The following is a 14219-nucleotide window of genomic DNA, read 5'->3' as shown; positions in this document are numbered from 1 at the left end:
ACAGGAGGGACAGAGCAGCCAGCGACACCTTGAGTTTCAGTCGCACAAAGTGCAATACTTACCCCAGCACGTAGATGGCGAGTCTCGGAGAAAACTCTTTCCGCTTTCCATTCACTTCCTGTGTCATAGGTCACACGCAAGATGGCGGCCTCCTGCTGGTGCTACTAAACGTTGATATCCTTCGGCGTCAATGTGACACGTTCGGACTCGTTGGACTCGCGCGGAGCTCCGGACGGCGGCGATGTTCCGAGGCGTGCGGGCCGCCCGGCTGCTGGCGCCCGGGCGGGCCGCGCTGGTGGAGGCGCAACGCGGACGCAAGTCGCGCACCGACCCGGTGGCCAAGTCCAAGGTGGGGCGGATCAAAACGCCTCCGCCGATCGACCCGGTGGAGATGGTCGTGCTGCGGGAGCGATACACGGACTACAAGCTCATCATGAGGGCGCTGCGGTACCGAGCCACATATTCACAATTCTTGTGTCCTGATATGCGGTCGCGCTGATACTAAATACGCACTGTTTCATTTCTTCCTTCCGTTGCAATAACTTGTCTCACATTTTGTTTGATCGCGATTTTCTAATGTCGAATCTTGTACGTATTGGAGAATAACGCACACATTTCTCACGTTTACCAATTCATTTTGAACCCGGAAAATTGCGAGCCATTTTCTGTTTCTAACCAGTACTACACTAAATTTACTTAAATATAAATTAGTAGGACATCTTTGGGGGACAAAACCGTATTGGGATGGAGGTGTATTAGGGCCGGTGAAGAAGGGAAGAAAAAGTTAAAATACAAGTTTTTATCTCACGATTCTGACATTATTCTCCCAATTCTCACGTTAGTCGAAATTCAGATTTTAAATCAAGAAAAAAAAAGCCCAAATTCTGACCTATATCTTATAGGTTTGAGAGTTCTACCGTCTATTTTATAGTGAGAAAATCTCGCTTTTGACCTAATTAGAATCATCAATTTGGAATTTTTTAATGTGAGGATTACGACTATACTGAATTCAGATTTTTTTTTTAAGGGAAAGTGTGTAAAACTTAGACGGGTTTTCATTACGGCCAGCAGGAGGTGCTGCAGGTGCTGCATTTACCATTGTCCGTAACGATAACAAACATGGCCGTCTCCGGAGAAGAGCCACCATCCATGTGATATAATTTCATGATAACTAGACCTATGATTTTATTCAAAACATACTAGTGGTCAATCTATACATCACTTACACACTGTCCCTTTAAAGTAAAATTTCTTGTCTTTTTAGGGTGGAGTTTAAGGAGGAGGTGCTGCGGAGAAAGTACGAGGAGGAGGTGGGCTCCGTGGCTGAGGAGCGAGCGCGGCTGGAGGCCGAGGAGCACCGAAACCTCATGGAGTTCAACCGCCAAGAGAACCTGCGCCTGCTCCGACTACGGTCCGCCGCATGCAAACCAAAACATTCAAAAAAAGTTTGAGTATTGAAGAAAACGAATACGATCTTGTAAATAAACTTTGTTGCGGTATTTTTAAGCAACTCTAGAAGATTGATCATGTAACATTTTATTTAAGGTTACTCTGCCACGAAATTGCACAGCTATTTAATCTGTTTGAAACCCGAACAAAATGAAGGATACAAAACTTTGCTAAGGAGTTGCAACATCACAGATATAGCAAGAAGTTGCTTCATGTTGCAAGTCATTTGCTGTCAATTTGAAAACTCCACTGTATCTTTCACGGCAGAACAAAGCATGGAATTTGATTTGGTGATCCCTGCGGAATTTTGCGTACCAATTGAGAACTAGTAGCCTAGATCACCATTTTTGTCATTTATTATTTATATATTTATTGATGACATACCTTTAAAATAACTTTACATTAGCTTCGTATGTTTGGATGTCATTCAAATTAGTTGATTGCCATTCCCTGATTTCTCAAGCTGTTTTTTTTTTTTTTAATCCCCCCCGCAGGCTTGAGAGGGTCCAAATGGAAACGGAAGAGGCGGAACGCAAGAAGCTGGAAGAGGCGCTCCAGCGAGAACAGGAACAGCAAGAATTCATCAAGCAGAAAGAGGAAGAAATTGTGCAGTTGCAGGTGCACATCAATACATTTTTTTTAGTAGGCGTGCCACTTTCAACGTTGATCTGTCGTCACGGGTAAAATTTCAGCTCCCCACCTTTCAATGCTTTCCCTTTGATGCGAAGTACGTTTGACGTAAAGATTAAAGGATTAAGCCAAACAATGCACAAGGTTTAAGTGTCCCGTTTTGAACGTTGACGCGTTACCATCTTGGGTGAAATTTCAGCTCCCTCCCACTCTTCTTTCAGGGCTTCCCATTGAATGCAATGCTCAAAAGATTGGACAAAATACTGCACAGAAAGTGCGATAGTGTTCAAACCGTCTTTTTGTGTGCGCGCGCTACAGGAGGACGCAAAGACGTTCATCACGTCGGACAATTTGGAGCAACGCATCGAGGAAGCGCTGGACAACCCCAAGAATTACAATTTTGCCGTGGACAAGGAGGGCCGAGTGGTCAAACAGACGGTGCTGCACTGATCGCTTTGGACGAATGACACAGACGTCCGAGTGGACGTTTCCGGCGGAACCCAGGACGCGCGAAAAGCTCAAGTATCGTTTTATTTTTTTGGTCATTTTCAATGTAATCCCAATAAATTGACGTTCACGCAATGAAATCCTTTCGTCTTTGTTTGGCGCGTATTCAATTCGCACATTCGAATTCGTCTCCTTGCCTTCACGGGACACGTAAATGATTAAAAAAAAAAATAGCGAGCTAAAAAAAGAAAATCCGAAAGAGGGCACCGGCGAGCCGCACGCAAGACGGAGCTTAATGGGATTGCGGTAACGGCTGAAGAGCTAAGCGCTTCTTAAGTCGATTGAAATAAACTGCGGCCATGCGAGCCGCGCACGCTAGCCAAGAGACAAACGCACCCACCGGAAATAAACAAACACAATAAGCAAACACAAAAATGAGGCAAACGAACAAATGAAATCGTTGCGAATACGTAAGGAAAACGCGACGAAAAAAATGCAATCGGAAAAACGAAATCATCCAAAAAAACGGATTGAAGAAAGTGCAAACACTAAGAGGAAAATGCTGCAAAAGACAAGTTGCAATGGTTTCGATCTGTTCATATTTTTGTATTAATTTTGTAGCAACTTAGTCATTTTTGTGATTGCGTCTTTTTTCAGCTTTTTCTTTTCATGTGTGCATTTTTTAATTGCAGCTGTTTGATATTTTTTTGCATTTTGTTTTTGTGCAATGTCATTTTTGGGGGCTTTTTATTTTCATGTATTTGCAGTTTTTTCTAGGTTTGTAGTGTTTTTTTTTGTAGCCCCACTATAGCGGACTCGTCAATAAAACTCTAAACATGAAAAATAGTTTCATAGAAGCATTTTTTTTTTTAGACGAGCGGGATGGAAAGTAGACAAAAAGATATTATTTTTTTACCTGCGGCGTCTCAACTAATGACGTACTTGCTGTTTGGCCTCATTGATTGTCTCTGATGATGTCATACATTTTCAGCAATCGTTTTGCCCCGGCGGATCCGAAGTCACCGACGTCGTTCCGCTTTTGCCACGCTGGAAAATGTCAAGAGGGATTTCAGCAAACGAAAAAAAGCAAAGGCTCCATGCTAGGAACGCAAAATTACATAATCGATGAAAAACAGGCCATCGTTACCAATTAATCGTCTCATTTAATCGAGTGCAGCAGGTGTGATTATATCAGTGTACATACAGCATCGTTTTTTTGTTTTTTTTTTTAAAAATCCAATTCTTTGTTGTAAAATCCTACAAAAAAAAAAAAAAAAAAAACAGCGTAGCACCAGAGAATCTTTGGAGCACCTTTTAACAGGTAATAAATACATTCACAAGAAAAAAAAAAACATCACTAACTCAGATTGTCAAAATGGAAACTTCCCTATGAAGGAAAGAACAAAATGGCGCCCGCTGCAAGAAATGTGCGTCACGCCGTCTCCGTCCATCCGTGGCTCGTTGGGATTAAGAAATCTGGTTGTTCAGTTGTCCCGGGTATTTCTCGAACCTTCTCTCCGCCTCCTCGCTGAAGGCGTCGCCTGTTGACAGGCTTGTTTGAGCGGGGGAACAAACAAAAAAAAAAAGCGCTCGCGTTTTTTGCAGCGGGGCTTACCGACGTGGCAGTTGTGGAACCAGATGCGATGGCCGTCGTACTTGCAGTTGCACTTCATGGCGTTGTTGGTGAAGTCGCTCTCGGCCACTTCCGAGTTAGGGTTGATCACCACCTGACGGGATCGCACCGAAAATGAACGGACAAGATGGCTACCGGAAATGGTGGGTGAAAACAGAAAAAATTGAGAGCAAATGAATTGGAAAATGAAGCAACTCGTTCAATCGCGTTTTAGGGACTTCTTCTTTGTACAGTTTTTTTGCAAATTTTCAAACAGACGAACCAGAATGAAAAATGTTACTCAAGTTATCTCCTGGATCGCTGAATTCCCAGCACGCTTTGCGCTGGGTAAGGCGTCCTGAGCTGAAAACCATATTTTACAGAGGGCCCATGATTGAAAGCGCTTTCACCAATCGATACCAAATTGAGTGCGCGTGTTTATCTTTTCGGCAAAAAAGTTTCAAGGAACCATCTGAAAAATCGAACAGGAAGTCCGCCGTTTTGGTGCGAAGCAGCCATTTTAGGATGGGGGGGGGGGGGGGGGGATTTCCCTCAGTGGCGCCCCATTAAAATTAGCCACAAAAAAGTCTTAAGGACCTATGTTCAGAAGTGAACAGGAAGTCAGCCATTTTGGTTTGAAAGAGCAATTTGGGGCTAGGTACATTGACAGGAATCCAACCGGAAGAAGTGGCCACGCCCAACCTGCATGATGTAATTTCCGGGCTTGACGTCGGTGATGTCGATCCACTGGCAGTCGATGTCGTGGCGGTACATGTCCCAGCAGCCCACCGTGATGCCCTGGTCGCCGAAATTGGCGCACTCGTAGCGCTTGGAGACACCTGGCGCGCCGAGCGAGATCAGCGCGAGCCCTTCGGGAGCCTTTCGCCGCCCGCCGCCAAAAGTTTGCGCGCACCTTCCTGGCAGTCCGAGTCCTCCAGACAGAAACTGGCTTTGTGGCCCTCGGCCACTTTGCTCCCGTTGGCGTTGAGGAGATCGTAGTGGGTGAAAATGTCCATGCTGTGGTAATGTCTGGAAAAAAACGTCGGAGGGGCTTTTAGCGAGCGAGGAGCAGCCGGAAGAAACCAATTGGACTCACCAACTGAATTTGTTGTGCCAATCAAATATTTTGATATTCGGATATCCTAGCAAAAATTCGATCAAATTAAAATTAATAAACAGTAAAAAAAAGCTTTGTCGAAGAAAATAAAACACATTTCCACATATTTATTTTCATTTTCAGCCAGTATTTTTTTTTTACCCAATTTTAACCTGTGCACAGCAGCAGATTTATTATCGAGGCACACTCGTGAAATTAAAAAAAAAAGAAAAAAAAGTGATCAGTAGGAACGAGAACTACGTCACTTGAGGCATTTATGTCTATTGAACTGCCTTTGAAATGCATTTGAATGGCTTGGGGAACTTGAGCGCTGCTAGCCGCTAACGCTACTTGCGTCTCCTGCTGCTCGCCGCTGCTAGCCGCTAACGTTGCAGTCGATGCTAATCACCGGATTAGGAAGCGCATAATACAAAGTCAGCGTGTTTACCTCTTTTTGTGGTTTTCTAATTAGCATAATTAGCAATTGAACTTGATTTCAGGACAACAATGCGTTGTTGACGTGGGTGCTGCGTAAAAGTAAGTTTGTTTTGTTCAAAAGTGATCAGTTGGAACGGGAACTCCGAAACTTGAGTCTTTTATGTCTATTGAACCGCCTTTGAAAAGTAGTTGGACAGCTAGGACACTTGAGCGCTGCTAGACGCTAACACCACTAGCATCTACTGCTAGCATCACGGCTAGAATACCGCTTGTGTTTTTTCTGTACCCGTGACAGGCGTGCCACACCCAGGAGTGGCGTCCAGCTTTGGGCTTGAAGTCGGCGCGCCCGATGTTGTGGATCTGCGAGGAGAAGCGCAGCAGGCGGCGGTGACCGTAGGGCCAGTTGGCCTTGGCGGCCGACTTGGACAGGCAGTCCTCCTCGGCGGCGCAGTACAGCATGTGCAGGGGCCGGTCCTCGATGTAGACCGACTGCTGCACCAGCGTTGCGTTCAGGACCAGGTCGGACGCCGCTGAGCGCAGGAAAAAAAAAAGGGAAACGCCACCTTTACCCACATTTTGCTACATTGCGGGCGCATCTTTCAAAAGGGGAGTTCTTATATTGACGATGGACGTTAGGGAAACGGGCTTGGCTTTTGCGCTGTGTAATTGCACATTTACGCCGCCAGGTGGTACTGTGGTGCTATCTTTGTCAAAGTCCATTTTAATTTTCTTTGTTCAGTTTAGTTGTTTCTAGTTTGAGTAAGGACTGACATTCTTTTTAATTATTATTAGAGGCACTTTGCTGCGCTTTAATCTTTTTTTCAGATCCAGAATAAGCTGTAACCTGTATAAAAGTTGACATTTGATTAAAGTTGATTTGAGATAGTTTTTTTCCCCCCTTTTGTTAATATTAAAAATGATACAATTTTAGGAATCCTGGCAATTTCCTGCAGTGCTTGAGGGGGGGCACTAAACGATTTATATTTTCTTGGGGGGGGGGGGGCTTTGTCCAAAAAAATATATATACATTGAAAGCAATGTTGGATTGGAGTGGAAAATGTGAGCCAAAATTTGATGCAAGAAAAAAAAAAAAAAAAAAAAGGAAGACGAAAAAAAAAAAAAGTGACTCACTCTCGGAGCAGATGACGCCGGCGGCGAACTTGGCGGCGGCCTTCTGGCAAGCGAGCGTCTTGTGGCGCTGGCACTGCGTGAGCGCCATCTCGTTTCCGGTGCACTTGACGCCGCTCCAGACCATCTCCGTCACGTTGCTGCTGTCCCAGTACCAGGTTTCCTTGGAGGGCGGGGCGAACACACGGCGGCCGGCCAATCAGGAAATCGCAAGCTTTTAAATACATTAAACCTCTTCCTTCGTTTAAAACAATAACACGCGTTTTTTCCACGAGTAATGTTTTATTGCCAATTACGTTTATATCATTAGTGACACATATTTTCCCGATATTATTGGGGGGGGGGGGGGGTCACTTACGGTGATGGCGTGCATGGAGTAGCCCAGGCCCAGCTGGCGGCACGCCACCATGGCCTCGCGGGTGCCCCAGCCGGCGCTGCACACCGTGCCCCACGCCGAGCCCACCCGGACCTCCAGCCGGCCCTCGTAGGCGCTGCGCCCGCCCGCCAGACGGATCTGCCGGCCACACGCCCGCCCCGCCGGCGGTCACTCGCCCGTCGCTCGCTCATCCCGCCGAAAGGTAAAACGGCCGCCCGCGTCGCAAAGCCGTTAGTCGGCGCAACCGTCGTCGTTAGCGGCAGCAAAAACTCGCCGCTGCCGATTCCAATGCGGACGGCGCATTGGAATCGCCGTTACTTCTTCTAGTGTCACATGACCAACAGCGAGGAACCCGATCGGCTGGACACCAGACGAATTGACCTCATTCTCAGAATTCTCACTTTAGTCTCAGAATTCTGACTATGATCAGAATAAGTCAGTAGTGAAAAAGCGGAATGTAAAAATTCTCACTTTTAGGTCAGTATTTCTAATTCAATCTCAGGATTTAGAATTTTGATGACATAAAATTCAGACTTTACAAAAGTCTCAGAAGAATCCAAATGTTCATTTTAATGTCAGAATTCTCGCTTTGGATTGAGAATCTTGACAATTCTCAGTAATACTGGCTTTAAAGTGAAAAAAAAAAAATCAAATGAGAATATGGTTACTCGAGTTTCAAGTCAGAATTCTGACTTGTAAAAAGTTGAGATGGAATTCTCACTTTACTCAGAATTTTCGCCCCGACTGAATTCTCAGAATTCCGCTTTAATTCTCAGGAATCAGTTGAAAGTCAGTTCTGAGTTTAAAGTGAAAAATTTCGAAAAAATTGTGACTTTGAAGTCAGAATTCTCGCTTCTCAGAATTCCAACTTTACATCAAGAATTCTGACAGAATTAGTACATGAAGGGAAAAAAAAACCCTTAGTATGGTATCAGCGCTACTGCCCAGTATCACTTGATATCAGATTGATACCATGAGTTAGACTATCAGTGAGTTTAGTTTTTTTCTAACTTGCTAGGATGCTTTTCTTTGTGAGCCCCAAAGAAAAGTCATGAGCTATAATGCACTGTCACGCTTCAAGCACAAAAAAAAACCCAATTTGATTGCTTGATGTTTAGCCATCTAAATTCCCCCCCCCACTCAAAAAAAGTCTCTTATTTTGAAGGCGACAGGACATTGCAGATGTTAGCAACCTACTTGGTTAGCCTGGTTAGCGTAGCCCAGGCCCAGCTGCCTGCAGGCCACGATGGCCTCCTTGGTGGTCCAGGTCTCGCCGCAGATCAGACCCCAGGCCGGCGCGCCGTCGCCGTCCGCGGCCAAGACCTCCACGCGGCCCTCGTAGCCGCCGCGCCCCCCTCCCAGTCGGATCTGCGTGGCGGGGTTAGCGCAAAGGTCCGTCCGGTGGGATTGCAAACAAAACCTCTTGGATCCCACTGGGGCCTTTGTGAGCGTTTACATGGACAATATAAGATGGCTCAAACCAGGTACGGTGTAGTCCATGTTTGAAGCCTTGTCGCTGCTATCAAGACTTTTTTTCTCTGTCAAATTTAAGTCCGTTTCAGAAAAGACACATTGTGTAACATCATGTGTTGCATTTTTGGTTCATCTGCCGGAAAAGTGCGTCACTGATGACGTCAAGTAAAGGCTAACAACGTTATGCAAAAGAATCACCGGATGGCAATTTAGCGATAGGTTGCGTCATGTTCCGATCAATTTGCTCCTAATTTGAAAAGAAATATGCACTGTTCCTGGCACAGCATCAAATGAGATTTGCTGAAGAATTAAAGGCATACAAGGTTTTGCAAAAGAGTCGCCGTAAGACAGGTTGCTTCATGTTCCAATCAATTTCCTCTTAGTTTGAAAGGGGAAGTGTAGTGTTCCTGTCACAGCAATAAATTATAATCGCTGAAAAATATCGAGACATACAATCTTTTGCAAGAGAGTTACGATATGAATTTGGCAATTGGTTACTTCATTTTCCAAATCATTTGCTTATAATTTGAAAGGAAGATTATAGGGTTCCTGTCACAGTATTAAATTATAACCGCTGAAAGAAATAAAGGCATAAAACATTTTGCAAGGGAGCCACTATGAGACAATTTAGCAATCAGCTGCTTCACGTTCTGACCCATTTGCTCTTAATTTGAAAAGAAACCGGGCAAGCCCAAGCAGGAATAAAACAGATGATGTTACGTGGTCTATCTTCTGGCTACTAGAAAGTAAAAATGGACGACCACAATATTGTGGAGCGACCGTGGCTGTAAAAATTTGTCTTGACACCAGTGAGGAGGCCGGGTCAGTTGGTTAGTATCTTTTTATGATCACATTAGTAAAGCGGGCGCTAAATCGGCGATACCACGTTTCAGGAAAAGAGCGAATATTAGCAGTCGAAAAGACTTTGCGGCTCTGACCGAGTTCTCCAGGCCCATGTAGGGAACGTTGCAGCGCACGGCGGCGTCCTCCGTGTGCTGGCAGTCCTCCGCCGTGATGTTTTTGAATGGGCAGTTCCAGATGGAACGCTCGTGGCCCGAGCACTTCACCTCATTCATGTAGATCGGACCTACACCTGCAGGAAATAAAATATAAAAAACAGAAAATACAGGCGGTGTTTACAGGCGGTGGGGGATTTAAGGAATTCCTTCGCCGACCCCAACCCCCCCCAAAAAATTCCAGAAAGAAAGGAGGTCGGCGAGTTCAAAGTTGACCTCTGTAGGGTCACCGAAAGTGGGCGTGTCGGGGCATCCCACCTTGGCCCATGCGCCCCCCCGTCATGGCTTCTTTGGCGCTGCCGAAGCCCAGCTCCCTGCAGACCACGCTGGCCGACTGCAGGTCCCAGCGGTCGTCGCACACGCTGCCCCACTCGCCGCCCTTCAGCACCTCCACGCGGCCCTCGCCGGGTTTGGCCCCGCCCTTCAGCCTCACGTTGCTCTGCCGGCAAAAAACAAGGCGGAAACGTGGCGGCCCCGCGGCGCCTCGGCCGTCACGTTGGCCTTACCGAAGTTTTGGGTTTCTTCTTGAGAGCGACGTGCTGCTGCATGAAGAGCGGTCCCGGCGTGCAGCCCACCACCACGGGGGAGCCGCCGCGGCACGCCGCCGTGTCGTTGGCCTTGTTGAATTCCATGGGGCACGCCGCCAGGTGAACCTCGGTGCCCGCGCACGCCACCGAGCGCACCCGGTACACGTTCTTCTGACGCTCCAAAAACAACCTGGCCAAGAGCGAGTCCCCTTTTTGAAACTTCCGTCTCTTTCGTCTTGACCATTTTGACCACTAAACACATTAGGGTACCACTTATCCGTTTTTAAAGTCTGTTTTGATGACTTTTTCTTTGTTTTAACCATCGGTTTTGACCAAATCTCCAGTTTTTTTGCCTTTTCCGTACTTCAGCTGGCCCTCATATTTTTAAATGATCCAAATCATGGATCGTCGTTTACGCGAGTCATATTTTACCATGGGTCCATTTTTGCATTGAATACATCTTCATTTTTTTTTTTTTTTTAAACAGTCGCTTCTTACTATGGGTCAATGAGACGGGTCCGCTCTTACCATGACTTCAAACGTAAATGTTTTGGGTGAGTTAAAAAAAAAAAAAAAAAATCCAAGAGAGCAGGGAGGGTCAAAAGACATAACAGAAGAGAATTCTAATAATAAAGCGTCCAACGCGGGATGGCAATCTCCCTTAACGTCTCGGAAAAAGTGTTAAAGTGTCCCTCGGCGGGACAGTCGGCGCTCACGTTACCTTGGGCCAGCGCCGCTCTGCTTAGCCTGAGCTTTAGCTTTAGCTGTCTGCCTGCAAGGTAAACACGGGTTAGACCGCACAATTTTTGCCTGCGGCGTTAAAGCGTGAGTGATGGAAATGCGGCACTTTAAACACGGCGGCTAACATTACTGTGCTGCGTGAACAATAATCCGCTCATTTCATAACAAAAGAATGCTTTTTGCTTATCATGAGTATTTACCATGTGACAGTTTGAAGCGTGCTGTTTATCATAATTTTTGTTTTGTTTTACAATGAGCGAGTCCAATGTATACAATGAGACAATTTTACCATGGGTCAGAGCTTTTACCATCACTCAGTTTTTAACAAATTTAGAACTTAATCGATAAAAAGAAATATATATAAATATATAAATATATATATATATATATATATATATATATATATATATATATATAATTCTCACATCAGAATTTTCACTTAAAAGTCAGAATTATGACTTTATTCTCACAATTTTCCCTCTTGAAGAATCGTGAGAATACAGAATTCTGACAACAGAAACAACTTTTTCAGTGAGAATTCTGAGAGTAAAGTCAAAATATTGAGAAGTCAGGAATGTGGGAAAAAGTGAGAATCCTGCCAAGCTTTTTTTTCTGTAAAACTAGGGTTAAGTGGGATTAATGGTAGAGGACTACTGCAAAACGTTAAGAACTACTCTAAGAAGAAAAACAAGACGCAGTCGATTGCGGACAATGCGGCGCGTATGTTTTCCCCCCGGCGACACGAATACCTGGCACCTGCCGACGCGGTAACCTTTGACTTGGAGGCTTTCTCCGCGCCGCGCTTTCTCAAACGTCTGCAAGCAACAAACAGCCACAAGCGGTCACATTTGGCACTTTTCTAACTTGGTACGTTCCAATCCGTGGCCGAACATTCCGCAAGCGGTGAACGGAGGTCAAACGTAACCGTGCAGATATTCCAAAAATTTCACATTCGCCACCCATCTTTAAGGCCTCAGCATGAAGACAAGATGACCCCCCCCCCCCCCCACACACACACACACACACCTACCAGCCAATACAATCGTAAAAAAATAGCCACAAGATTTCATCATTCAACGGCTGTAAAAGTCATGTTTAATGCTACGCTGGCTGCTAATAGACAAAACTTTGACTCTAATGTTGCTATGGCAACCAAGGCTTTGCCACTCTAGCGGCCTGTGTTATGATACTATTGTACTTTTATTCCTAACAGGCGCGTTTACCTCGAAGACACAGATCACATTCAACTGTAACACGTTTTGTCGTATGCTAGCGTCGATTAACTTTAAAGTTCTCACAAAGCAAAGCATAAATTTGGGGAAAATAAACGAAAGTGTGTGAATTTACAGGCAAACGGAGCAAAGATGCTTGGTAATTTCCAACAACAACCCAGGATAATTGCGACAAAGCTTTCTTTATATCACAAGGCATTGTACTTCTATGGCACCAATTTCTGTACTTTTTTTATCTATCTTTATTTCTATCAAGCTCTCAATTAGGTAGCTATCACTTTAGCTAGCTTTTTATCTATCCAGATAGCAAATGCGCTAACTATACAACTAGTTCTAGTTCGCCATCTACACAGCTAGTTTTGGCTCGCTCTCCAGTGAGCTCATTCTAGCTCGCTCTATATATAGTTATTTATTTATCAAGGTAGCTATCTAGCTAGCTATTTATCAACAAGGTAGCAATTGCTCCAGGTAGCTTTTTATCTAACAAGATAGCGAATGTGCTAGCAAGGAAGCCAGTTTTAGCTAGCTCGCTTTCTAGCCGGCTAGTTAACTAACTAGGTAGCTATCGGGCTACTAGCGAGCTAGCTAGGTACCTAAATAATTAACGAGACAGCTACCTATCGAAACCTTTTAGTATCATGTAACAATTCCAAATTTAATCATCCAACTCATGGCACAATTTTATCCATTAAAAGTTGAAGAAATGAAAGGGCAGCGTCACCAAAAAAAGAAACAAAAATAAAAAGATAAAAGGGCAATGTTATTGTAAAAGTAATGGGAACTGAATAGGGGAACCATACGACAGGTCAAATCAAAAGGGTACGGTAAAAGCATTGGAAAAAAAGGTCATGGTAACAAAGTTAAAAGAAAAACAGTTCATGTAGCTTTTTTTTCTTCTCCAAGCTAACCGGCTAAATGGCTGCATGACGGAATTAACGAGGTCAGCGGAAGCGAGCCAAGTCTTTTGGAAGAGGATGTACAGTATCCCCGGCGCGGGATGTGGTTGCTTCTCGCCGAGGCTTCACACACACCCGACAGACAACGCACACATACACACACTTGTCCTTGTGCCGCCGCGAGACGCCTGCACGACACAAACGTGCTTTTTGAAATAAAAGCCTTTTTACTCCTGCCTGCCACCTGGAATGTGAAAGACAAATATCGTCATAGGAGAGCGATTCTGCAAGTCTGCTGCGAGTTCCATTCAGGAAGTTGAAGAAAAACTATAAGCTCCTTTTTGGTGCGCTAATTATAACTCACATTGTAATCGTTCCCACCTCTTGAGTCAAACCGCATCAAAGCAGAAAGCGCTACGTGACGAAAATGGAACGATCATCACGGAATAAAATTGAGATGGAAAAAAAATAATGGAAACACATTGCAGGAATCAAAATAAAAAATGTCTGCACCTTGAAGGATTTTTAATATTTTTAAAATGCATTGTGCTTTTTTCCATTCATCATGGATTAATGATAGGATATTTAGCTACATTACAGTATCTTTATCAAAAATAAATATAAATTATATACAGATTAAAATAATCCTGTTTTATTCAATACACATATTTTTTTACAGGTTCTCATTATTTAATAAGTCAAATAACACTCTACATTTGATTTTATACAATCATTTTATTTTTACATCACACAGAGAACCTTGTTTCTACACTGTGCACATGACAATAAAACTTTGAATATTGAATCTTTGAAAAGTTAAAAATTTTTCACTTCACTTAGTCATCATTTTCAAACATTTTACGCACTTACAGTCACTATAATTTATATTAAACAAAATGTTATTGTTTAATATTAAGGTTGAAGTAATATACATTTTTAAACATGCATTTTTATTTTTTTTACAAAGTGAACAGTAAATATATGAAATACAGCTAATATTTTTCCATGTTTTCCTTCACCTAGGCATAATTTATACACAATTTTACGTACTTAATAGTGTCTATATTGAAATCCTATTTTTTCCGCGTCAAGCAGAGTAGTCGGAGCGCCACCTGCAAGACCTTTCGGCGTAGACGGTCTGGATTTTAGTCATAATCT

General features: G+C 44.1%; 2 protein-coding genes across 4 annotated transcripts in view; one reads left to right on the top strand and one right to left on the bottom strand.

Annotated features, from left to right (window-relative positions):
- Window positions 1–120: 120 nt before the first annotated feature.
- On the top strand, window positions 121–2666 carry mrps26 (mitochondrial ribosomal protein S26). The gene is made up of 4 exons (XM_088432790.1): window positions 121–447; window positions 1265–1411; window positions 1944–2067; window positions 2398–2666. Exons 1-4 carry the CDS (start codon window positions 242–244, stop codon window positions 2527–2529), a joined length of 609 nt encoding a protein of 202 aa, XP_088288916.1. The 5' UTR covers window positions 121–241; the 3' UTR covers window positions 2530–2666.
- A 1003-nt stretch (window positions 2667–3669) lies between these two features.
- Window positions 3670–14219, bottom strand: part of loxl3b (lysyl oxidase-like 3b) — a 15475-nt gene continuing 4925 nt past the window's right edge. Inside the window, exons 5-17 of one of the 3 annotated variants that reach the window (XM_088432751.1) lie at window positions 11683–11748; window positions 10914–10964; window positions 10172–10382; window positions 9924–10104; window positions 9588–9742; window positions 8374–8544; window positions 7159–7314; window positions 6804–6963; window positions 5959–6202; window positions 5052–5167; window positions 4841–4977; window positions 4142–4253; window positions 3670–4067 (exon numbers count right to left, since the gene is read on the bottom strand). In XM_088432751.1, coding sequence (XP_088288877.1) covers window positions 3994–4067; window positions 4142–4253; window positions 4841–4977; window positions 5052–5167; window positions 5959–6202; window positions 6804–6963; window positions 7159–7314; window positions 8374–8544; window positions 9588–9742; window positions 9924–10104; window positions 10172–10382; window positions 10914–10964; window positions 11683–11748 — 1834 coding nt within the window. In that variant the 3' untranslated portion in view covers window positions 3670–3993. The remainder of the gene's footprint in view (window positions 4068–4141; window positions 4254–4840; window positions 4978–5051; window positions 5168–5958; window positions 6203–6803; window positions 6964–7158; window positions 7315–8373; window positions 8545–9587; window positions 9743–9923; window positions 10105–10171; window positions 10383–10913; window positions 10965–11682; window positions 11749–14219) is intronic. The other 2 variants (XM_088432749.1, XM_088432750.1) reach the window with 2 other exon arrangements.

This window comes from Hippichthys cyanospilos, chromosome 14 (assembly GCF_059441005.1).
Source record: "Hippichthys cyanospilos isolate Australia breed blue-spotted pipefish chromosome 14, RoL_Hcya_1.0, whole genome shotgun sequence".
Taxonomy (NCBI): Eukaryota; Metazoa; Chordata; class Actinopteri; order Syngnathiformes; family Syngnathidae; genus Hippichthys; species Hippichthys cyanospilos.
Note: the sequence above shows the minus strand (reverse complement) of the source record. Positions and strands in the feature narration are given on the sequence as shown.

Coding starts and splice junctions, on each gene's coding strand:
- mrps26 (XM_088432790.1), top strand. CDS start 242: ATGTTCCGAGGCGTGCGGGCCGCCCGGCTGCTGGCGCCCGGGCGGGCC. Junction 448..1,264: donor CTCATCATGAGGGCGCTGCG/GTACCGAGCCAC, acceptor TTGTCTTTTTAG/GGTGGAGTTTAAGGAGGAGG. Junction 2,068..2,397: donor AAGAAATTGTGCAGTTGCAG/GTGCACATCAAT, acceptor CGCGCGCTACAG/GAGGACGCAAAGACGTTCAT.